The 25,586-nt window shown below is 40.6% G+C and overlaps 1 protein-coding gene across 1 annotated transcript in view; it reads right to left on the bottom strand.

The window, feature by feature from the left end:
- Nucleotides 1-6,654: 6,654 nt before the first annotated feature.
- The window catches only part of kiss1ra (KISS1 receptor a), a 31,081-nt gene continuing 12,149 nt past the window's right edge, over nt 6,655-25,586 (bottom strand). Inside the window, exons 2-5 of the mRNA XM_072274812.1 lie at nt 21,338-21,462; nt 17,178-17,313; nt 15,972-16,210; nt 6,655-7,011 (exon numbers count right to left, since the gene is read on the bottom strand). Coding sequence (XP_072130913.1) covers nt 6,655-7,011; nt 15,972-16,210; nt 17,178-17,313; nt 21,338-21,462 — 857 coding nt within the window. The remainder of the gene's footprint in view (nt 7,012-15,971; nt 16,211-17,177; nt 17,314-21,337; nt 21,463-25,586) is intronic.

Here is a 25,586-nt window from a genome sequence, read left to right as displayed (position 1 = left end):
GGTCTGGAAATAAAGACTTCCCTTAAAAAAAACATAATTTGCAGCTGGAAAAATCCAGAGAATAGATTCGGAATGAATCATTGCCATTTAATGGAAAAGTTAACAGTCAACAGAAGCTTGATCTTTTTCAACGAAAAATGGTGGTTACCCAGGTGATGGAACACTGCATAAGCAGGGTCTGCTTTAACAGCAAACACTAATGTATGAAGGAAAAGATACAGGATAACTCATTTAGCCTGCAACCATAGCCTCTGTTGAGTCAAGGAGTGAATTTCAGATAGCAAGTAAAACCTAATGCTTAATTCTCTCCCTGCTTTTCCCCTACTTTGAGTTACTGAATCATTCTTGTTATACTTGAATCCTGCCAGCTCATTCATCCGTCTTCACTCGGCTTCCAATAAATATCTTCATATTCCATCTTGCCCCTAATTTCATTTTAACATTATGATTTTCTACTGCCAGGGGTATTTTTTTCATTCTCATTATGTCGCTTTCAGATTCTTACTTGTAATATCAATCAGTCTCTCTGGATTTTCTTTCCATATCTTTGGTACGGTTATATCCCTACCATGTGCTGTATAAATTGATCTAAACCTTGGTGGCCACCCAGGTTTTGCAGTCATCTTAAGTGAAAGCAGAGAAGTTTTTCAAGCATTTTTGTTCTATACTACATGAGTAGAGAGCAAATGCTTTTGGGTGAGTGGTATGCACATATTGCCTCTCAATTGTAATAAGTAAACTGCTTCTGTAGCTATCTAAAATTACAGTTATGGTGAAGGTTAACTGAATAAGGTTGGTTTCAGGGATAAGACTTCAATAAGCCGTATCATAGTCCAGCAAGCGCTGCGGAGCATCAGCCCAACAAGGTGCACAGATCGACAGGTAAGGGACAGGCAGCTGCAGAGTGGATTTGGACATGAAGAACCAAACCCCAACAAAAAGCAGGAACACACCAAGTCATGAACGTGCCCCATTAGGACACATTTACAGCAAAGAGACCACTAAAGAGCTTACACCTGTAACATTAGCCACAGTAAAGGCTGTTTACCTGCAGAATTATCCTCTAGTAAAATGTATATCAACTATAGAATGCTGTCCCAGCAAGATCTATGCACCCTAGCTCAGCCAGGTCCATGTACCTATGGACAAAGCCATAGTAGTACATTCTAGTAAATGGCATGAAACTTCGGAACAATATCTTCAAAAAGGGTTCATTCCTCCCAACACTTATTAGTCACCTCTGTACCCCTTTCCTATTCACATATTTTGTGCATGGTTATAATCCTGTGAAGTGTTTCTCCATGATAAAAAACTCTATGTAAATAGTAGATATTGACCCTCAGATTCTTGTACATCACCAATGCTTCCTTCAAAGTTCGAAATCCAAGCTCTAGTCATTCATCTTTAACTTTTTCTGCCTTTATATTTCTGACTCCTTTGTGACACTTACTTTTTTTTAAAAATCCTTTTATCAAGATTTGGGCATGAGAAGGGCTTGGTGAGTAGGGTAAAGGAAAACCCCAAGGCATTCTTCAATTATGTGAAGAACAAAAGGATGACAGGAGTGAAGGTGGAACCGATTAGAGATAAAGGTGGGAAGATGTTCCTGGAGGCTGTGGAAGTGAGCAAGGTCCTTAATGAAAACTTCTCTTCGGTATTCACCAATGAGAGGGAACTTGATGATGGTGAGGACAATATGAGTCAGGTTGATGTTCTGGAGCATGTTGATATTAAGGGAGAGGAGGTGTTGGAGTTGTTAAAATACATTAGGACGGATAAGTCCCCAGGGCCTGACGGAATATTCCCCAGGCTGCTCCATGAGGCGAGGGAAGAGATTGCTAAGCCTCTGGCTAGGATCTTTATGTCCTCGTTGTCCATGGGAATGGTACCGGAGGATTGGAGGGAGGCGAATGTTGTCCCCTTGTTCAAAAAAGGTAGTAGGGATAGTCCGGGTAATTATAGACCAGTGAGACTTACTTATGTGGTGGGAAAGCTGTTGGAAAAGATTCTTAGAGATCGGATCTATGGGCATTTAGAGAATTATGGTCTGATCAGGGACAGTCAGCATGGCTTTGTGAAGGGCAGATCGTGTCTAACAAGCCTGATAGAGTTCTTTGAGGAGGTGACCAGGCATATAGATGAGGGTAGTGCAGTGGATGTGATCTATATGGATTTTAGTAAGGCATTTGACAAGGTTCCACACAGTAGGCTTATTCAGAAAGTCAGAAGGCATGGGATCCAGGGAAGTTTGGCCAGGTGGATTCAGAATTAGCTTGCCTGCAGAAGGCAGAGGGTCGTGGTGGAGGGAGTACATTCAGATTAGAGGATCGTGACTAGTGGTGTCCCAAAAGGATCTGTTCTGGGACCTCTACTTTTCGTGATTTTTATTAACAACCTGGATGTGGGGGTAGAAAGGTGGTTTGGCAAGTTTGCAGACGACACAAAGGTTGGTGGTGTTGTAGTTAGTATAGAGGATTGTCGAAGATTGCAGAGAGACATTGATAGGATGCAGAAGTGGGCTGAGAAGAGGCAGATGGAGATTAACCCAGAGAACTGTGAGGCGGTACACTTTGGAAGGACAAACTCCAAGGCAGAGTACAAAGTAAGTGGCAGAATACTTGGTAGTGTGGAGGAGCAGATGGATCTGGGGGTACATGTCCACAGATCCTTGAAAGTTGCCTCACAGGTAGATAGAGTAGTTAAGAAAGCTTATGGGGTGTTAGCTTTCATAAGTCGAGGGATAGAGTTTAAGAGTCGCGAGGTAATGATGCAGCTCTATAAAACTCTGGTTAGGCCACACTTGGAGTACTGTGTCCAGTTCTGGTCGCCTCACTATAGGAAAGGTATGGAAGCATTGGAAAGGGTACAGAGGAGATTTACCAGGATGCTGCCTGGTTTAGAAAGTATGCATTATGATCAGAGATTAATGGAGCTAGGGCTTTACTCTTTGGAGAAAAGGAGGATGAGAGGAGACATGATAGAGGTGTACAAGATAATAAGAGGAACAGATAGAGTGGATAGCCAGCGCCTCTTCCCCAGGGCACCACTGCTCAATACAAGAGGACATGGCTTTAAGGTAAGGGGTGAGAAGTTCAAGGGGGATATCAGAGGAAGGTTTTTTACTTAGAGAGTGGTTGGTGCGTGGAATGCACTGCCTGAGTCAGTGGTGGAGGCAGATACACTTGTGAAGTTTAAGAGACTACTGGACAGGTATATGGAGGAATTTAAGGTGGGGGGTTATATGGGAGGCAGGGTTTGAGGGTCAGCACAACATTGTGGGCCGAAGGGCCTGTAAAGTGCTGTACTATTCTATGTTCTAAGATTTGGTTCCTTATCCCAATAAGCCTTTATGTGACTTGGTATTAAACATTAAAGCACTTTGGGACATTTTAGTCTTCAGCCAGAACGGAAAGCCAAAATAAGTTTCTCACAAGACCAAGGGAGCAAATCAGAGCCAAGCTTGGATAAGATTTCTTTTTATATACGTACATCCCTCTTGGGGCCAGAAGCAATAGGCCTTCTCTTTCAAACCAGAGGAAATCTCACCCTTTTCCCTTCCCTAGAGCTACTATTCTCACAACATAGACTGTCTTTACACGGGATTTGAAGATCCTACAATATTTTGTGCTATATAAACTATTTCAGGATTTATTGACTAGCAGTGGCTGAGGATGACAGATGAGAACTGTCCCAGGGTTACATCCAACTCTGTAGTCCTGGATGCTAAACCTTCAACATTTCCTCCTGTACATTTGTGGGGAGCAAGAAAGTGCTTTCTGATCCTCACCTCACCGCTATGGAACCAGGAGCAGTAGAAACTGCTTCCCTGCCCTTAGTTCAGGGTTTATTGTGAGTTCTTCCTGCAAGTTACTTCTCCACAAGTAGCTTGCCCACACATTCACAGCCACTGGCTTTGCTGAGGTGGATTTGGAACAAATCTTGTTGCTGAAAGTAAGAAATACACCAGCGATTGAAGTGGTTTTAGTGTGTGTACTGAGGTTTGATTTGGACGGAATGTGTACTTACAGAAAGACATTTGCTGACCAAAATCATTATTTAAACAGAACTGACACAGGAAATAACGTGAGAAAATTGACAGAGTAAGAATTTCTCATGCCAAAGAAAGGTAGACGTAGCAGCTGCAAGATCAGAGAAATAAACTTGATTTAGATGGTAAGAAGCAAATTAAAAGCAAGATTGATTGTGTTTTTTTCTATTTTATTCCCTGTAGATTGAAGAAGACAGGAAAATACCAAAGTATTACAAGTTATTGGCTTGATCATTTATACAGTAAATTTATTTTAACCACAATTTAAAAATATATTTTATAATTGTTATCTCACCACATGCAATGAAATATAACATGCACAATATTTACACTTGAGTATAAGTACTATTGAATATAATTTACATTTGAAATTACTCCTATGATGTATGGGTGTACCAGAATGGTGCATAATATGGCAGCAGAATTGTCTGTCTACCTGACTGTATATTTCCCTTGCCATGTTTCTTTTCACATCAGATAGTACGTCGACTCAGACGTATCAAATCCAAGACAATCAAACTGTTTCCTGGACTCAGCACTATGCCAATATACATCTGTCATATTCTATCGACTAACATTTCAAATCTACTGTTGAAGAATGCAAACGGAAAAGGTCAAAGATTGTACTTAATCCAACCTATCGGTAATATATCTTTTCACGATGTACACTGAGCATTTTTTTAACTACCCCAAAACCCATTCAAGACTCATTTCATAAACAACCACTTTTTAATTCTGGATCTATCCGAATTCACATCATAAGGTTATTCTTAGTATTTTTCAGCTGTGAATTCATTAACTTCTAACAATGGTTGTTGGTTAACTGATTAATGAATTCATATAAATTACTTCTCATTCAGTTCGTTAAAGCTCTCATTAACTTAAAAATCACTTTGTTCAACTTGATTCTCTTTCCTTGAATGTGAACTAATTCTTTTTTTTGCAAAGACCAATCTTCTAAAAATCAAATGTCGTTGATTTTGGTCATGACAGTTCAAAATTCCTTGCCACAAATTTAATGTCTTGACAAGATCTGACTGTTAACAAGTTGTACTGATTTCTTAATTCAAATAAAAATTTACTTAGAATTCATTCAATCTGTCTGATATCCTCTAAATGTTGTCACTCAGCAATTTAAAACTGCATTGATCTTATTTATTTCAGTATCACTCAAACTCAAATTCTAAATGCATCTGAGGACACTCTAGGGTTAGAGGAGCAACATCTCACATTCTGTCTGAGTGAACATGAACATGTTGACGACATGAACATTGATTCCTCTAACTTCTGGTAATTTCCTCCCCCCTCCCCTCTCTCTTCTTCCATCCCCCAGTCTGGCTTACCCTTTCTCTTCTCCTAACCTGCCTATCACCACCCACTGATGCTGAATGACCTGCTGAGTTCCTCCAGCGCATTGTGAGTGTTCCTTTGACAACAGCGTCTGCAGATTATTTTGTGTTTCACCACCCACTGATACCCCTTCCCTTTCTCCCATGGTCTACTCTCCAACCAGAATTCTTCATTTTCCTCTCTTTACCTTTTCCATCTATCACCTCTCTGCTACTCATGTTGTCCCTAACTCTCCCACCCACCTACCTTGCCCCTCACCTGGCTTCACCTCCTCTCCATGCCCTCCACCCCACCCCATCTTCTTATTCTGGTTTCTTCCCTCTTCCTTTCCCATCCTGATGAAGGGTCTCGGCCCAAAACATTCATTCTTTATTTGTTCCCACAGAGGCTCCCTGACTCACTGAGCTCCCCTCCAGCATTTTGCATGTATTACTCTGGATTTCCAGCATCTGCAGAATCTCTTCTGTTCTAAATGAATCCGAATAACTCATTAAAATACCCCAAGATCCAAATTTACTGTATATCTTCATAAGTGCAGCTGACTATGACAGAACATGAGCAAAATGATTTTGTAGTAATTTAAATTTCCATATATTCCAATTAAAAATATTTCTAACTAAATCCTTCTTTATTTGTGTTAAGTTTATACGTGCAATCCATTAAATAAAAATGCAATGGATCACATTTTCCTGTCAATTTCCAATAGGTTGAACAGATCTCTCTTCAATCACACCTGCAATTTCATTAAACAAGCTACATCTTTCCAGTAATTCAAATTACTGAAAAATTCCAAATGGTACACTCATTTCCCATGAATTACCATTATATAATAAATTTGGTCCAAATATAACTCTAAAAGCAAAGCTTGTTCTAAGTCCAAGTTTTAAGCTGTTTTTCTTTTGAATTGTTTAAGTGACTCAGTGGGCTGTGGCAAGAAAGGTTTTCACACTGACTGTTTCCATCTAGAGTTTATAGAATTCCAAATCCTAAGGGAATACTTCTTGGCAACCAATTACAAAGGAATCATTTGTGCTTCTGAAGCTGCTTGAAGGTAAATCATTTTTTTACAGTAAACCGCAATACTTGGCCATATAGTTAAGTACTACTCAGCGAAGGCAAGCTCATAAACAAATTAAGAACTTGCATGTCATATTACTGTTAGTACATTTGCCCTCGAGGAATTATCCGGGCCAAACAAAATGGCCATCTGTGACTATGTATCTTAAACATGTTTATGTACAAAGAATTCATAACTGTTAAGATTCTGCAGTGATGAACTTCATTTCTGCATTGCCACTGCCAGAGGTCACGTTGTTGTCCCTGACCTTATGTCTGAACATAAATGGAAAGGTCTTTTTAAAGGACTTTCTAAAGCTGGCTCCCATAAACCCATAAACAAAGGGATTGATGCAGGAGTTGGCGTAAGACATGCAGTTAGCCCAAGTTTTGATCTTGTATGTCTCATAGTTGGCCTGGAATTTTGGGTAAAACGCCTGGAAGAGGATAAAGAGCTGGATGGGCCCCCAACAAACTGTAAAGAGGAGCACAATCACCACCACCATTTTAGAAATCTTGCTTCTCATTGCAATCGTCCTTTCAGACAGGAGCTGAACCTGGATGAAAACCAATACACTGTGTATTAGTGCTTAATTATCAAAAGACAAACATACGACTTTTGAAAAGCTGCAGTTTAAAGGATAAAGGACTAAGAAATCAATGAGCAACAAAGAAAAGATGGACTGAGAAATGGCCAGTCATAAGATTGAATGTTGCTGATTTTGCTGTATTTTTTGAGTTACAATATATTCACAGCTTAAGCCATATGGCTCAATAAGCTATTATTATTTTAAAAGCTCTCGAGGAAATGAGTTCACCTGCATCTATCTTTCTGAGTAAAGCTCCCTTATCAGGAAATTCCATCATCTCCCCAAATACATAAATGTGTTTTTGGGTGCAACCTATTACTTCCATTGAAAGGTCTCCAAAAATCAGTCTCTCTCCTCTCAGAAGCGTATTGTGCAGAGATCACCAATATGACGTTAGTTGAAGATTTCCTCACATATGTCCCATACCTTTGCCAAAAACATCAGGCAGACTCAGTTTTCAATGTTCATCACTGTTTAGTCTATCACTGATGCAGACGTTTTACTCAATGCACAATCTGTGATCTCTCCAACATGAATTAATCATTCTCCACCCCTGGGACCACTGACTGCACTAAATAATTGGATTGGGCTACTATGCATACAGGAGAATACCCAGGGATCCAAAGAATAAACAAACCTATCATCTTTGCCCTAATTTCCATGCCCTAATTGCCATGGGTGCGATGCACGCTGCTGCTCCGTAGCTGCCATTGAGAGTGTTTCTTTAAGCTCCAATACCTTCCAAACAATCAGCATACCCACGACTGAGGAGTTAAGAGATTGTTATGAAGCTCCCACAAAGTACCACAGCAGTTTTATTTAGTGAATGAGTGTAAATCATTGTAGATTATAAGGGGGTCTTGATCAATTAGAGAAGTGGTTTGAGAAATGGCAAGTGGATTTCAATACAGTTAAGTGCAAGGCTGATGCATTTTGGAAAGTCAAACCAGGGTAAGATTTATACTATGATCGGCAGGACAACAGGAAGTCATAGAATCATAGCAAAGTACAGCACAAAAACAGGCCCTTTGGCCCATCTAGTCAGTGCCAAGTTATTTAAACTGCTTACTCCAATCGACCTGCACTAGAAACATAGCTCCCCCACTCCCCTACCACCTATCAAGACTTCTCTTAACCATTGAAATCAAGCTCACATGCACCACTTACACTGGTAGCTCATTCCACACTCCCACGTCCCTCTGAGTGAAGAAGTTTCCCCTCACGTACCCTTTAAACTTTTCACCTTTCACCCTTAACCCATGACCTCTGGTTGTAGTCCCACCCAACCACAGTGAAAAAAGCCTGCCTGCATTTACCCTATCCATACCTTATAATTTTGTATACCTCTATCAAATCTCCTCTCAATCTTCTACATTCTAAGGAATACAGTCTTAACCTATTCAATCTTTCCATATAACTCAGGTCCTCCAGATCCGGCAACATCCTTGTAAATTATACTCTTTGAAACTTATTTACATCTTTCCTGTAGGTAGAGGATCAAAACTGCATGCAATACTCCAAATTAGTCTCACCAATGTCTTATGCAACTTCAACATAACATCGTATCTACTGTACTCAATACTTTGATTTATAAATGCCAATGTGCCAAAAGCTTTCTTTACGGCCCTATCTACCTGTGATGCCACTTTCAATGAGTTATGAACCTGTATTCCCAGATCCCTTTGTTCTACCACACTCCTCAGTGCCCAACCGTTCACTGAGTGAAACCTATCCTGGTTGGTTCTACCTTGCACATATCTGCCATTTTTTAGCCAATTTTTCCAGCTGGTCCAGATCCGACTGCAAGCCATAATAGCCTTCCTCACTGTCCACTACACCCCCCAATCCAGGTGTCATCTGCAAATTTGCTGATCCAGTTAAACACATTATCATCCAGATAGTTGATATAGATGACGGACAACAACGGACTGAGAAACCAATCCCTGTGGCACTGCACTAGTCACAGGCCTCCAGTCAGAGAGGCAAACATCTACTACCACTGTCTGGCTTCTCCCACAAAGCCAATGTATAATCCAATCTACTACCTCATCTTGAATGCTGATCAACTGAATGTTCTTGACCAACCTCCCATGCGGGACCTTGTCAAATGCCTTGCGAATGACCATGTAGATACCATCCACTGCCTTGCCTTCATCCACTTCCCTGGTAACTTCCTCAAAAAACTTTATAAGATTGGTTAGACATGACCTACCATGCATGAAGCCATGCTGACTATCCTTAATCAGTCTATGTCTATCCAAATACTCATATATCTGGTCCCTTAGATTACCTTCCAATAACTTTCCCACTACTGATGTCAGGTACACTGGCCTATAATTTCCTGTTTTACTTTTAGAGCGTTTCTTAAATTGTGGAACAATATTGTCAATCCTCCAATCCTCTGGTACCTCACCTGTTGCTAAGGATGATTTAAGTGTTTCTGCTAGAGCCCCATCAATTTCTCCACTTGCCTCCTGCAGGGTCCAAGGCATCACCTTGTCAAGCCCTGGGAATTCATCCACCCTAATTTGCCTCAAACAGCTCCTCCTCTGTAATCTGTATAGAGACCATGAAGTTGATGCCAGTTTGCCTCACTTCTGTACACTCTGTGTCCATCTCCTGAGTAAATACAGATGCAAAAAAAATTACTTAAAGTCTCCTCCATCTCTTTTGGCTCCACACATGGATTACCATTCTGATCTTCCAGAGGACCAATTTTCTCCCTTGCAATCCTTTTGCTCTTATATGGTTATATGGGAGGCAAGGTTTGAGGGTCGGCACAACAATGTGGGCCGAAGGGCCTATATTGTGCTGTACTATTCTATGTTCTATGTTTTACCTTTTATTCTGACTGACACATACAAGCTTTGCAGTCTCAAAATTTCACTTTTGAAGGCCTCTCTCCTACCAAGTACATCTTTGCCAGAAGACAGGCTGTCTCAATCCACACTTGACAGATCCTTTCTGATACCATCAAAATTAGCCTTTCTCCAAATTAGAATGTCAACCCGCAGACCAGACCTATTTTTTTTGCATACTTACTTTGAAACTCATGGCATCATGGTCACTGGATGCAAAGTGTTCACCTGCCCAAGTTTCTGTCACCTGCCCTGTCTCATTCCCTAATAGCAGATGAAGTATTGCACACTCTCTCATTGGGTCTTCTATGTACTGATTAAGAAAACTTTCCTGGACACATTTGACAAACTCTCCCCCATCTAGTCCTTTTACAGTATGGAAATTACAGTCAGTTTAATTGAATGGATGGATTTAGGAGTACAAGAGCACAAATTATTGAAAGGCAGACAGGATGGTGTTTAATTCACTGATCGTCATCAGTTACAGTATTGAACATGGGTGTTGGGACATTATGCTGCAGTTGTGTAGGTCACTCAGAGTACTGTGTACAGTTTTGGTCACCATATTATAGGAAAAATGTGGTTAAACTGGGAATAGTGCAGTATAGATTTACCAGGATGTTGCCTGGACTAGAGTTCCTAAATTATGGGAATAGGATGGCCAGAGTAGCTCTTTGTTACTGGGAACATTGGAGAATGAGGAATGACCCTACGGAAACAGTTAAAATTATGAGAGCCATAGAGAAGGTGGACGGTAACAGTCTGTTCATGAGTGTAGGGAAGTCCAATACTAGAGGTGGGGGGGGAAGATTTAACAGGAATCTGAAGGGCAATTTTTTTTACACAAAGGATGGTGAGCATATGGAATGAGCTACAAGGGGAAGTGGTTGAGGCCGATACAATAGCATTGTTTAAGAAGCAATTGGATAGGTATCTGGAGGGTGGGGTTTAGAGTGATTTGGGCTGAACACAGGAAATTGAGACTAGGAGGGTGGGCACTGTGGTTGGCATGGCCTTGTTGGGTGCAAAAGCCTGCATCCACATTGTATTGTACTATGACTCTAACCATTTAGGTACTGTCATTGATGCGTTAGTGACACATTCCATATTTCTGATGGATTTGATTGGACATTTGTGCAATAAACAGCACCTGTATAAAGAGCGAAGTCTATTTTCTGGGCCCTTCTATTGATCTGCATAATTACAGTACAGCATGTGATCCCCTCTTTTTAAACAAAACAGTAACTAAATTTCTGTCATGTTCAAAATAAAATACTTGCTCAGATTTTGCTGTGATTTGCCAGCAATCTGCATGCAATGGTCACCTTATTAGGTACACCTGTACATCTGCCCATTAATGCAAATATCTAATCAGCCAATCATGTAGCAATAACTTATTGCATAAGAAGCATACAGACATGGTCAAGAGGTTCAGTTATGAGCTTCATCTTCAAATTTAAAACGTTTGGATGTGCTACAGGGCACAGGTTTTAAGATTGAGTTGTGGTGCAATAAGGTTATCCCCTGTTTCAGGTTTACTGGTTGAAATGGGACGATTACCCTTACAAATGCAGAGGATGAAGTTGATGTTAACATACTGGATTAATCTGAGGAGGCAAAGAAATGATCATCCTATTAAAGATGTGTTGGAGGACTATTAGAAACTTCACAAGAAGAGTGTTTTAGTTTCGGGTGGCTGGGTTGTTATCATGCTGGGAATATTGGTTTGATGGATTAGGCAATATGCCCTGCTGTAGCTTTTTCAGTAATCCCATTTTGTTTCTTTTCCAATTATTTTAATTGATTTTAGTTACACAATTTAATAAAATATAAGGATTCTGTTGGTTCATCAATATATTAAGGAAAATTATGATATGTTAACCATTTTTACAGATAGGTCAGAAGATAATTTAACAGGGAATGTTGGTGTGGCTGTTTTTGTGCCTGAATTACAGATGACGATAAAGAAAGCATTTATCAGTATATACAATAGAATTGGTTGCCATCATTTTAGGCTTATGTTGGGTGGAGGAAATCTGTCCTTGCAAAGTTGTAATTTGTTCAGATTCCTTTTCAGTTTTGATGTGTCTTAAAACAGGTCATTTTAGCAGTAGATCAGATTTAAACTCATCAAGCATTATTTCATATACAAAGTACTGGTTTACCTGCCTTCTTCTTATGAGTCCTTGCATGTAGAGGTGTTGAGGGGAATTAACGGGCCGATTGTTTAGCCAGAATAGCTGTAAAAAGTTCAAACTTCCACTTAGTAAATCAGAAGCTAAGGGGGTGGTAGGGTTAAGAATTAGGGGCTTATACACACAAAATGCTGGAGGAACTCAGCAGACCAGGCAGCAGGTGCTGTAGGGTTTCGGCCCGAAACGTCGACTGTACTTTTTTCCATAGATGCTGCCTGGCCTGCTACGTTTCTCCAGCATTTTTTTGTGCGTTGTTCAGATTTCCAGCACCTGCAGATTTTCTCTTGTTTGTAATTCGGGGATTATGGCCTGACCTGTGGGATAACGGGCATAAGGGGTGACAGCTTTACAGAATACATAAAACTGTTGGGTTTTTGGGAGAAGGAGGTGAAACAAGAAGGGAAGGACTTATTTTGACACAACTCCGAATTGGGCATACTAGGTTTAATTATTCCTTATATCTTGTTGGAAAACATCATTCTGGGTTGTGTAGGTTTTATCATTATGAAACAGTTGAACATATTATTACAGTGTGAAGCTTATAAGGTTGAAAGAAATCAAATGCAGGCTTCATTACAATCCTTGAGGATTGATAGTCTCTAGAATTTACAGAGAATGATGTGAAAAACAAAGAAAAAATCCAGTGAGCGGCAGTTCTGTGGGTGAAAATGTGTTTCTAGTGAGAGAGGTCAGAGGAGAATGACTGACTCAAGCTGACAGGAAGGTGACAGTAACTCGAATAGCCACGTGTTACAACAGTAGTGTGCAGAAGAGCATCTCTGAGTGCATAACATGTCCAGGCTTGAAATGGATGGGCTATAGCAGTGGAAGACCATGAACATACTCTCAGTGGCCACTTTACTGGGTACAGGAGGTACCAAGTAAACCAGACACTGAGTGTACATGGTGCATTCACAGATGCACTCTGCCAATGCTGTCCAAAGGCTATGCAAATTCACTGAAATTTACCAACATTTAAACTTGGCAAATCTGCTCTCAGACTAGATCGTACACGGCATCCATGGGCCCATTCGCTTGAATAAGAAATGAAAGGCCTGAGTTAAAGAAAGTGAAGAAAAAGGCAAGTTGCAATTTTGTTGGAATTATTTGGTTTGGTTTACCTTTTATAATTAGTTAAATTGCTTTAGCCTTTTAAGCTGTTTCTTTAACTTAAAATGTATAACAATTTTATTTTCTTTCATTTTTAATAGTTTTTTAAGTGTTCTGGAATGGTAGAAAGATTCAGAAATGTTGAATGGAAAACAGCCTATGTGACCTATATTCAAAAAGGAAGAAAGACAGTGGGCAGGAACCATAGGCCAGTTAGTTTAGTATTTATTGTTGGCAAGTTGGAGAGTCAATAATTAAAGAGGAAACAACTAATCATTTATGAAAACAATATAATCAACATGGTTTTATTAAAGGTAAATAAAGTTTGACAATTTGGCTCTAATTCTTTGAGGATGTAACAGCGTGAGTTGATAAGAGGGGAACCTGCAGATGTAGCATATTTAGGTTTCCAAAAGGCTTTTGACAAGACGTCACCCATGATGTTTGTGTATGATTTAAAAGCCCATGATCTAGGTAATATAATTCAAGAATCACTAAGGTCCAGCAATCATCTCAAATGCAGTTAAAAAGACAAATGGCACATTAGCCTTTATTGCAAAGGACCTCTAGTTTAAAAATAGATGGTTATTTATATAATTGCACATGGTGTTGATGAAGCCACGCCAGGGACAGTGAGCAGAATTTTAGCCCGCTTGCTTTAAAATGGGGTCTGTATTCCTCGTAAATGGAGAGAGGCTGCAAACGAGTAGACTACCGGGGATTGAGGTGTGGTTCCTGTGGTAAACCATATATATATATTGTAACTGGGTTACCTGTCTGGACACGCCCCTCCGCTGACTGCTCCTGTGGCTCCTCCCACAGACCCCTGAATAAAGGCGATTGGGCCTTGGCTCCTCCTCTCAGTCCAGGGGCAGACACTCAGCATGCTGGAGGTCATATTTTACTGTGAATAAAAGCCTTTCAGTATTTACCCTACTTCCAGTCTTTTGGAGTTATTGATAGAGCATCAGTTCCAGGAGTGACTTTATTCAAACATACAAGCTCCTAAGAGCTTGTATGCAGGGTAGATGTTAAGATTTGTTTCCATGAGTGGGACAACCATGAGCAAGGGAACATAGATACAAAATAAGAGGCTGATCATGTTAAACTGAAGGAGAGATCAATGGGTATACTTAAGTAAAGAAAGATTGAGAAATTGAGGCTTATGGGGAACTGGCACAACCAGGATAGATCAGTAGTGATCATACTGAACAAGTCTGATGGCGTACTTCTGCTCCTACTTTCTTGTGTTCTTGAAATAATCCTTGACAAATTTAACAGACAGCAAAGCCGAGGATATGTCTTTACCACCTCTTAAAGAAGATACTGGCCCACGTGACACAATCCAGGTCTGGGGCCCTATGTCAACTGGAAGCATTTCATTTGGTCCCAGGACAGTGTCTACACAGCAAGGTTGGCTTTCTGTTTCTGGAGAAATTATGTTCAGGGGAATAAAGAACATAAGCAGAGTCTGGGGGCTGTAATATCATATCTGCAAGAGATATAAATGCAAATCATACTATTTGACACAACTCAGAGCATTAGCACTGACTTTACCAGTAATATAACACGATACGGTTATATTGCAAGATGTCCTTTTTAGAACATCTGTTAAGTTTGTGAACAGGATGCATACATTTTTTTTCCAGATCAACATTGAAGGATAATAATTTTTTATTCGGTAATCTTTCAGAAAATACCTTTTCCTGTTCATTTGTATTAATGCGGGTTTTTAACAAATGTTATCAGAAGTAACTTATCTCGTTAATAGCTTTTCCTTCTATACTTGTCCCTTTAGCAGCATAGTTGACTTGATGTAAAACGTAAGCAAGGACAAAACTTCCACAAAAGAAGCGGATAAGTAATAAATTAACTTTGGTGGTGAAAAAGATTAAATCAATTAAGGGAGTGTATATTATCTACCTGTATCTCCACTTTGGGTTTTGACAACGCTGTTAGTCTTGTAATTGTATCCAAGTATACTAAAGCAAACACGCAGCAGAAATTGTCGAAAAAGCTTTGGTCTAATTCGTGGACTGACGATGCCGAAGGCAGACTCATTAATTCTAACATGTGATATCAATGTTCCTGTCTGGAATCCAACAGCTGCTTCATCGACACCTCTACAACCTCAAGGCATCTGAAATGAATACTGACTGCAAGCTCTCCTAGCTTTGCAGCCTTCTCCCAGACAAGACACAGGAGGCTATACCCCTGTTGCAGGGAAGAAGGGTCAGAACAGAAGCGTGCAATGGTTGGTGCATATTGGTAGGCCTACTACTTATCTGTATGACTTCATGACTCAATGACATCATGCTACTAATAACTCTGTACTGTATAGTCAGAGGTTCAGGAGAAGATCTGTGCATTAATCTGTGGGACACTTAACAGTTAGAAAATTCTGACCATTCTGTCTTGAAACCCATTGCACGTTTCAGTTCTGTTTCCTGCAGTCTCAGAAGCCAAAAAGATTGTTCCATGGGGCATCTGTGCTTTCTGCTGTATATCTGCCTTGCTCCAAACTGTTAAGTATAAAGCATGTCAAAATTTCATGATGTGGTTTGTCTCCAGAGCAAATGGCTTTCAGAGCATAGACTTGTAAGCATTATTGACTATGGTTTGGAAATAAATCTACAATAACTACTACATTTATTACCACATTTCTGTCCTCCCAATTACAGACAGAGATAGTCCATACACACAGTCAAGAAAAATTCACTTTTGATGTTCGGCCTGAGGCAGCTGTACAAAACTGCATACACACCTGATAGCTGTTATCAGCAGGCTCAATGACAGGTTTGCCCACTCTCTTAATCATCAAAGAGTAGCAGAGGGAGATTGTGAGCAAAGGCAGAAAGTAGACAGCAAGAAAATGGTATAGGATGAAGCCCTTCTGATGGGCATCTGATGGAAAGGCCTCTGCACAGTATGTTCTGGGTCCATACCAGTATCCCTTTTCTATCTTCTGGTACATAATAATTGGGAAAGACAGGACAAAGGAACCTAGAATGAAAACACACCAACGTTACTAAGATCAATCATGAATGAACATTGTGAATGTCACACTGATGGGATTGACTATGAGGCTGCAAATAACTCAAAAGGTTTGGATGCCTTTTTATTTATTTTGACAGGGCTCTCATGATATATAATTGCTTTGAAGCATATTCCTGGACTTATTTTTTTGCTATTCCTCAAATTATAGTCGACTACGCATGGTAAATTTATGTTTAAAAAATTAAGCCAGAACTTTTTTTTTACCATGTACCGACAAATCTGCAATGATAAGATCATGACCTGAACAACAGAGGGATAAATTAGTACAGTATAACAAAAGCAACCTCTGGTTCTGAGATCCTGAACAAAACAAATTGCAGAATTCTTTTTACATTTGCTATTTAAAAACTTTGGCATGCCAAAGGAGAGGTCCCATTCTGTGGTGTTGTTTTTACTATAAATGGCAAGGTTTTAAACTTACATTCTTTATTTTAATCTCTGCAAGACAACACTTTACTTCCCCTTTTCCTCTGTCTTCATCTAGTCTCCATTTAGGACATACTGCTTTCCCACATCATTTTCCCCAGAAAAATGCCAGGTGTAGGGAGGTGCAGACCACAGCCAGTATTCCACTCAGTGTAACAGAATATTTAACAGAGGATACTTTTGCCGCATATTGCAGCTGATGATCTAGAAACAAACTATCTGCTTAGATGAAAACAACACATAATCCAGGAAGCATGAAGGCTTGTTTTAAGACTGGCATCTGTTCTTCCTTGAAATCTTTCAACAAAAAAAATCCTTAAAAAAGTAGATGACAGTGATGTGGAAATTGCATAAACAAAAAAATATCTTCTTGCAGTTCTTAAGGTTCAAATACTAAGGCAGGGGGAAATATTTTTTCAGTCTTTATGGTATTTGCACCAAGGGGATGAGCATGCCTTCACTGGCTGCAAAATTCTTTGTAACTTACACATCCAAATGCACACGCTGACCACCATGGCAACCTTAGGAGTACGGTGCCTCAACGACTTCAGTGGATACAATGTGGCATAGCATCGGTCAGCACTCATTGCAGTCAAGGTAATACAAGTTGCCTGTACAGTAACCTGTTAAAGCAAATACAAGAGAGCCCTGTGTTACAGTCACTCGCGTTATGGAAATCCACCCTGATGGAATTCACAAATCATTATCCAAAAATTCTGATATGCAGAATAAAATTTGCTCACAGAATCTATGTGAAGAGAAGTAAATACACCAACACAGCATGCCTTTCTTGAATCATACACAGATGATGCAGCTTTGCATTATGGAAAATCACAATACAGAACCCCTCCCCGGAATCCAGGGGTCACTTGTATGTCTCATTAGAATTACTGTGATGAGAAAGGAATTCATTCTGAATATTGGCTTTTGAAAACTGACAAGGAGACTTTTCTGACTTACATAATGGACATATGATGATGATGATTATGAAGACACGTAGTCCTCTTTTATTGTCATTTAGTAATGCATGCATTAAGAAATGATACATTATTTCTTCTGCTATATTATTGTTATATGATATATTATTGTTAACGCTGGTACTTATTGCTCCTAAATTAAGGAGGCAGTTAAGAGTGAACCACATGGGTGGGCCTAGGATCACAAATGAGTCAAAAAGTGGGCAAGGATGTTAGTTTACCAGGCTTGACAGACTTTGCTTACTGACTGCAATCATGGGGTGGGGGGGGGGGGGGAGGGGGACTAGTTGGCCCTTCAGGAGCATTCTGTTCCAGCAGAGTAACTCCTGCAGTTCCATTTCCCTCACTGACTTCCCTCCACTCCTACAACTTCTTCTCTCCCACATGCCCTTCAACTCCCCTTTGTTTCTTTCGCCACTTATCAACTCCAGGGGCAATTTGCAGCAGTAATTAATCCATCGCTACCTTTTTGGAATGAGGACGGAAATCAGGAGAAACACGTGGTGGCAGGAAGAACGTTTGAACTTCACACAAGCTGTATCCATGGTCTAGATCCAAACCAGGTCAGAGCTGTGAGGGACAATAGCTAACTGCAAACATAGAAGTTAGGAACAGGATTGGCCCTTTAAGTCAATTGATGTGCTCATCCATAATCAGCTGACAGGAAACTTCTTCACTCAGAGAGTGGTCTGACTGTGAAACAAACTGCTAGCAGAAGCAATAGGTGCAAGTTCAATTGTAATACTTAAGCGAAGTTTGGATAGGTATGTGATGGGAGAGGTATAATCTGGGTGCAGGTAGATGGGACAGGGCAGGCTGCTATGGAGTAGATGGGCTGAAGGGCCTGCTTCTTTACTGTAGTTCCCTGTGGCTCTGTGACTCTAAACTCAGTACCTTGTTCTTGCTATTTTGCCAGGTCCCTTTATCACTTAAACACTGAGAACTTCTGGAATACATTTACTGGTTTGGCTACAACTCCTTTCCAAGATAGCAAATTCTACATTTCACAAAATCCAGTAGCTTCATATTTTACTTGAAGTTCACATTTATTTAATTACTCAATATTAATCCTCTCCCCCCCCCCCCCCCCCACCATCCAGCTGCCATGCTGGAAAACAAACTTGTGTCTTTGGATCAATGGTCTAAACCTTTGTCTGCCAGTCCAGTAACATGATCAATACATTACTGCAACCTGTTGGAATTCCATCTGAAGTTGAAAATATCAAGGTCCACGTGGATAAAATGACACATATCTTCTCCCGAATGAAGGAAGGACTTATGAGTTTGTAACAAAATCACCTTGAGAAAAAGTTGATCAAAATTTGTGAACCCAATTTTAAGTATCTCAGTTCACTCATTCAGTTGGCAATTGAATACTTTCCTGGCCCTTGTGCATCAGGCTGAATTATTTATTTCCTCCTCTCTCTGTCACACTAAGATCATTTTCATAAAATCATTCAAAAGCAGCCCCTTGCATGTGTAAAATACCTGACTTTTTTAATGTAATGTATGTTATTTGATAAGGTCATGCTTGAGAACTGTTAACTGCATTTCATCGGCTTTGTATCTGTACCTGGCACAATGACAATAAAGTTGAATCTAATCTAATCTAATGAGTATACCGGCTAAAGTCAATCTCTCCTCCCCTACAAACAAAACATAAGAACATAAGAAATAGGAGCAGGAGGCGGCCATCATTCAATAAGATCATGGACTCCACCATTCAATAAGATCATGGACTCCACCACTCAATAAGATCATGGACTCATCTCCACCTACCTGCCTTTTCCCCACAACCCTTAATTCCCCTACAATACAAAAATCTATCTGATCTTGCCTTAAATATATTTACTGAGGTACCCTCCACTGCTTCATTGGGCAGAGAATTCCACAGATTCGCCACTCTCTGGGAAAAGCGGTTTCTCCTCATCTTCATCCTAAATCTACTCCCCCAAATCCAACTAACCCAAACCAACCTTTCCCTTAATACAGAGTTCGCAACCTGGGGTTCGCAGACCCTTTGCTGAATGGAATTGGTCCGTGGCATAAAAGTAGTTGGGAACCACTACCTTAATATATACACTTGATAATTTATGACCCCAAGTGCCTTTCTACCTAATAACAATCGCATTATTCAGTACAAATTAATCAGAATATTTTTGTTAGGTAGACATCTAAATCTGATATGTCCCAAAAGCACTCCCTAATGTACTGGAAAGAATTTACTGAGTAGAGGGACAAAGCAGGAATTCTGAATCAAACCAACTGTTATTTAAAGAAATTAAAAACAGATTTTTCTTTTGCACCTTTCAGTGGTACTTTGACATGTTTCCTGAATATTGAATAATTTATAGTCCAGAGTACTTGATAAAACCTAATAACACTTCCTAAATCTTCCCAGTACACTAAATGACCAAAAATCATGTCTCTCTTTCAACAGTTCCCACAGGTGGTGCTAGCTAACAGCAATTCCCTAATCGGGCTCTGCTTGCCTATCACTCTGAGTGCTGGGGTACAGCAGTGCTCCATTAACTCAGTGCCTTTACGGCTATGATGTCTTCATCACTCTTAACAACAATTCCAGTTGAATTACAACTCTGCCTCAGTGAGTATAAATTCATTGACCAGGTCAGCATGGTGACTTAGCAGTAGCAAATTAGAAAGGCCGCCACCACAATAAACACAGAAGAGCATCATCAATATTGCATTCACATTTTAGACTTCTGCTTCCTTAAATTCAGCTTTTTTATGTTGATGTATTTATTTATTTTTTATTGAGAAGCAGTGCAGAATAAGCTCTTCCAGCCCTGCAAGCCACTCCACTCAGAAACCCCCAGTAACCCTAGCCGAATCACAGGACAATTTACAATGACCAATTAACCTTCGACGGTAGCTCTTTGGACAGTGGGAGGAAACCGGAACACCAGGAGGAAACCCACGCAGTCACAGGGAGATGATACAAACTCCTTACAGACAGTGGTGGGAATTGAACCTGCATCACTGGTACTGTGCTACCAAAACAGAATTATTGACCTCACTATTCCATGTCTCTTTAAAATCCCCTAGATCTGCAATTTACTGAGTTAATTTATTCCTTCAATTTTGCCCTCTTGCAAATCTTTGATTTTAATCATTCTATCATTTGTGTTCTAAATTCAGCTATAAGCTCCTTGGCTCTGGAGTTCCCTCCCTGAATCTTTCTGCATTCCTACTTCATTTCCCTGTTTTCCAGTAATTCTCTTGGCTGATGACTTTGTCCAACCCTTTGGGCATCAACACAAGTTTCTCGGTAAGTGGCCAATGACAGATTTTCTCCATTCATCCTCCTGCAAGATGTCTTGAAATGCAAATTGTTGAAGATTTAAAGTTTTGGCTAGGTAATACGAAGGAAATGTGAGATAGTGCTTCCTTAACCAAATTAACAGTACCGTGTAAATGCAAAATTTTTGTTGCTACTTAGTGAATATTCCTAATCATTTTGAAAGTGCCATTTAAAACCTTCTGATTTCGAAGTGGGAACTGAAAGCCTGTGTTGCTCATAGCATATCTTCCTATGCATTAGTGCAGATCTTCCTTGATGCCTTTTGGAACACCACAAAACATCAGCAATTTGGGTTGATTTTTATCTGGCAGGCAATGGTTCTTGTCCACACATTTTCCTCCTGCTTACCTGTTGCAGGTAGTTGACAAACTTGCACATGAAGTCACCAAAGATCCAGCCAGGCAGAGGATACAGGGTGGCAGTAAATGGCACACAGCAGACCAAAAACATGATGTCCGTGGCAGCCAGGTTAGCTTCAACAAGAAGGAAAGAAAATCAGCAGTATGAATATCACAATTTGGAAATCATAATGGCAAAAGAAAATAAAGACCAAAAGGAGATTTGATCGAGGTTTAGAAGATCATGACTGATTGAGATAAGGTGAACTAAATGGAAACCATTATCTTTGCAGATGCTTGAAGAACGGAGGATGCAGAATAAAAGTCTAGTTAGGTAATTGGAGGGTATTGTGAGAAAGTATTTCCTTACACAGAGAGTAGTTGTCACCTAGAACTCTTTTTTTTGGAAATTCAGCACTGATACAGGCTCAAGGAGTCATGTGCCCATTTACACCTGTGTGACCAATGAACCTTCTAACCCGTGTGTCTTTGGGATGTGAGAGGACAAGTGCACCCAGAGGAAACACATGCGATCACAGGGAGAATGCACAAACTCTTAACAGACAGTGGCAGAGTCGAACCCAAGTCGCTGATGCTGTAATAGTGTTGTTAACCGCTATACTCTCGTGTCACTCTGACTATAGACTGTGGAGGGGATGGAACCTCAATTAATCAAGGATTTCACAGAATGAAAATAACGTGCAAGATTAAGAAGAAATAGTTGGGGAGTTAGCATCATCCTGTGCAATAACAATTTTACAATTCTACAAGGTGCCCCGGTGAAAATTTACACTTCAAATGTCGAATTTATGAGATGAGTAAGCCTGATGTCAAGAACGCGAGAACCTGATCATGCTGCCCTCCGCCTCCAGTTCATCGGACCCCCATCCACCTGTCAGTAGAGCAGAGATGCCCACCTTGATGCATTATATTCTGGTTCCACAGCAGAGAGTTTATAATTTATCATCCCCTCCTGCCTACCGTGAAACCAGACTTTGCTACCATCAGTAATAAATGGGAAAAAAAACATATAAATGAAAGGAAGCACTGGAACAAAGAGCAGAATAGCACTAAATGCACAGACAGTTTTAATTTCATAATCTATTGAATTACCTTGCAGGTTCTGTGTCTCCTGCATAAATACAATTGCTTTAACTTATAATGGAGTGGGCTCAAAAGTTTGAATTCACACGAGAGGATTATGGTATGTTTGAATAATGGCACAGCTACATCATAGACTAAGCATAAATACCAGACCATTTCTCTCACAGTCTTCAACCATAAGCTAATACAGACCAGTTAGTCCCAATCACATATTGCATAAATATGGCAGAGAACAGTTTGCATCTGAAATGTTTCCTTACTGTACTGCCGGAAATGTCTGATTCCCCACTTGTTTCCTGAATGTGTTTTGTTTATTCAGCTGCCCAGTCTCTGCTATTTTTCTTACAATGTTTAGCCTGCAGTATGGCATTTTCTAAATTTCCACTAGACGGCGGCAGTTCACTGTTTAATGAAGCTAAGGTTCAGAACATTTCTCCACCGTGCAATATTACAATCATTTGTGAAATTGTATATTTGAAGTGTAATCATCACAGAGCTTAAAAGGGCCAAAAAGAAAAAAAATATATAGAAACTGTTTCCAATGAAATAAAGGGTGAAGATTTAAAGTAAATGTCAGTTGAGCTGGAGACGGTGAATGGCAATTGAGTATATAGGAAGGATATTGAAAATCTGGTTGAATGAAGCCACAACAGCTTCTCACTCAAGACCAGCAACACCAAAGACCTGACTATTGAATACAGGAAGAAGAAACCAGAGGCCCATGAGCCTATCCTCAGTAGGGGATCGGAAGTGGAGAAGGTCGGTAATTTTAAATTCCTTGAACGTAATGATATCAGAAGATCTGTCCTGGCACCAGTACACAAGTGCACTCACAAAGAAGGCATAACAGCACCTCTACTGTTGTATACATTTGCGTAGATTTGGCATGTCATCTGAGACCTTAAACAAACTTCTTTTGATGCACAGTGAAGAGTATCCTGACTGACTGCATCCTGGCTTGGTATGGAAACACCAATGCCCCATGAGAGGGTAGAGCCTACAAAAAGTGCTGGATGTAGCCCTCCCCACCATTGAGAACATCTACAAGGAGCGCTGCCATGAGAAAGCAGCATCCATCATCAAGGACACCCACCATCCAGGACATATTCTCTTCTCGCTGCTGCCATCAAGAGAGAGAACAAGGAGCCTTAGGTCCCACACCACCAGGTTCAGGAGCAGTTATTACCCCTCAACCATCAGTCTCCTGATCCAGCGTGAATAACTTTAATCACACCAATCCTGAACAGATTCCACAACCTATGGACTCACTTTCAAGGTCTGTACAGCTCACGTTCTCGTTATTATTTATTTACTTATGTAGTGCCCAGGTTCACATCTTTACTGTTATGCTGTAGGTACTTCATTTAGCAGCTCTGTTCTGTTTCACCTTGGTTGGGTTATTGCTGAAGATAAGGGATGATGTGCCACCCAATTAGAGGGAGCTTTTTCTTGGTGAGGGACAATAAGGTTGGTCTTGGGCTTTTGTTCGAGAGGAGATGGAGAGAGAAGATGCTGGGGAGAACCGATCGTAGCATCCGATCTGGTGAGAGACCTGTTTGTTTGAGATGGATTGCGAGCGACGTTCGGAAGGTGGTGTGTGCTTTCACGCTGACCGAGGGCCCAGCGCGCGAGTGACAGAGAAGTTCAAGATGAGCTCCAACTTGTGCACGTTTAACTGTTTAATTAGAATGGGCTCTTTTCTTCTTGTTATTCTTTACTAACCCTTTAGTAAGATTCATAAACATCATTCCTTTAGTCATATGCATTGAACTGTCTATTATTTTGCGGCATTAATTTGTAACAAGGTAACAAATGACACAGCATCCACACAAATGGGGGTTCGGTGGGGGGCTCACGTCTCAATCGCCCACATTTGGCGGGGCCGGAGATTGTCATCCCTAGACTTACGCAGCCGAGGAAACCAGAGTGTTTCACTTATTTATTTATATTTTGTTGCACAGTTTGTCTTCTTCTGCTCATTCGTTGTTTATCTGTCTTTGTGTTTTTGGTTTTCATTGATTCTATTGTATTTCTCTGCTCTACTGTGAATTCCTGTAAGGAAATGAATAAACGCATGCAGTGATAGTCAAGTGGTGCAGTTGATGTTCATAACAAACATCGGAATGCGGAAGAAATGTGATCTAAGTGAAATGATTGTTGGTGCCAGACAGGGTGGTTTGAATATCTCAGAAACAGCTGACCTCCTGGGATTTCCATGCACAACAGTCTCCAGAGTTTACAGAGAATGGTGCAAAAAAAGAGCAGAAAACATCCAGGGAGCAGCTGTTCTGTGGGCAAAATCATCTTGTTAATGAGAGAAATCAGAGGAGAGTGGCCAGACGCATTCAAGCTGACAGGAGGGTGACAGAGAAGAGAGATTTCAGAAGAAGCAAGCAGAGCAATCAGGGCATTCTCATGCCACAGTTCCCTTGGAGAGGTTACATTGCGTGGTGCGAAAGAGATTTCAAAAGAAGTGAGCGGAAGCAGTTCTGCTCGCTGCAGTTCCCTTGGAGACATTGGATTATGCATAATTAGACACTTGGTAAGGGAATAACAGCCATTGTGGGAGCGGCCATTGTGTGAGTAGGCAATTGTTAAAGTGGTGAGTTCAGGATTTGGCTTATAGAGGCTTCAGCAAGGAGAGGCATTATCTGCAGGCAGAATTTCTCATTTAATTTTTCTTTCCTTCTTCCTTGTTACACAGTTAGAGCAGTGGGGTTGCCAGGCAGTATGGTGGAATGCTCTTCTTATAGGATATAGGGCAGCAGGGAGACCTCCAGTGTCCCTGATGACTACACCTACAAGAAGTGCATCCAGCTACAGCATCTTTCAGACCAGAGCTGAAGCTGGATGAAGTCCAGGCTGAGGGGATTGATTAAGAAGTGATACCAGGAGGTAGTTATACCCAAGGTGCAGGATACAGATGACTGTCAGGAGAGGGAAAGTGCAGAGTATCCCTGTGGTGATTTCCATCAACGCTGCTTTGGATACCGTTGGGGGGTGGGAGAGGGGAATGACCTAGCAGAGGAAACCTACAGCAGTCAGGTCTCTGGCACAGGTTCTGGCTGTCTGGCTCAGAAGGGAAGGGGATGAAAAGGTGAGGTGTAGTGACAGGAGATTCATTGGTTAGGAGAGCAGACAGGAGATTCTGTGGA

This window comes from Mobula birostris, chromosome 12 (genome assembly GCF_030028105.1).
Source record: "Mobula birostris isolate sMobBir1 chromosome 12, sMobBir1.hap1, whole genome shotgun sequence".
NCBI lineage: Eukaryota > Metazoa > Chordata > Chondrichthyes > Myliobatiformes > Myliobatidae > Mobula > Mobula birostris.
The sequence above is the reverse complement of the archived record's forward strand: the minus strand, read 5'-3'. Positions and strand labels throughout refer to the sequence as shown.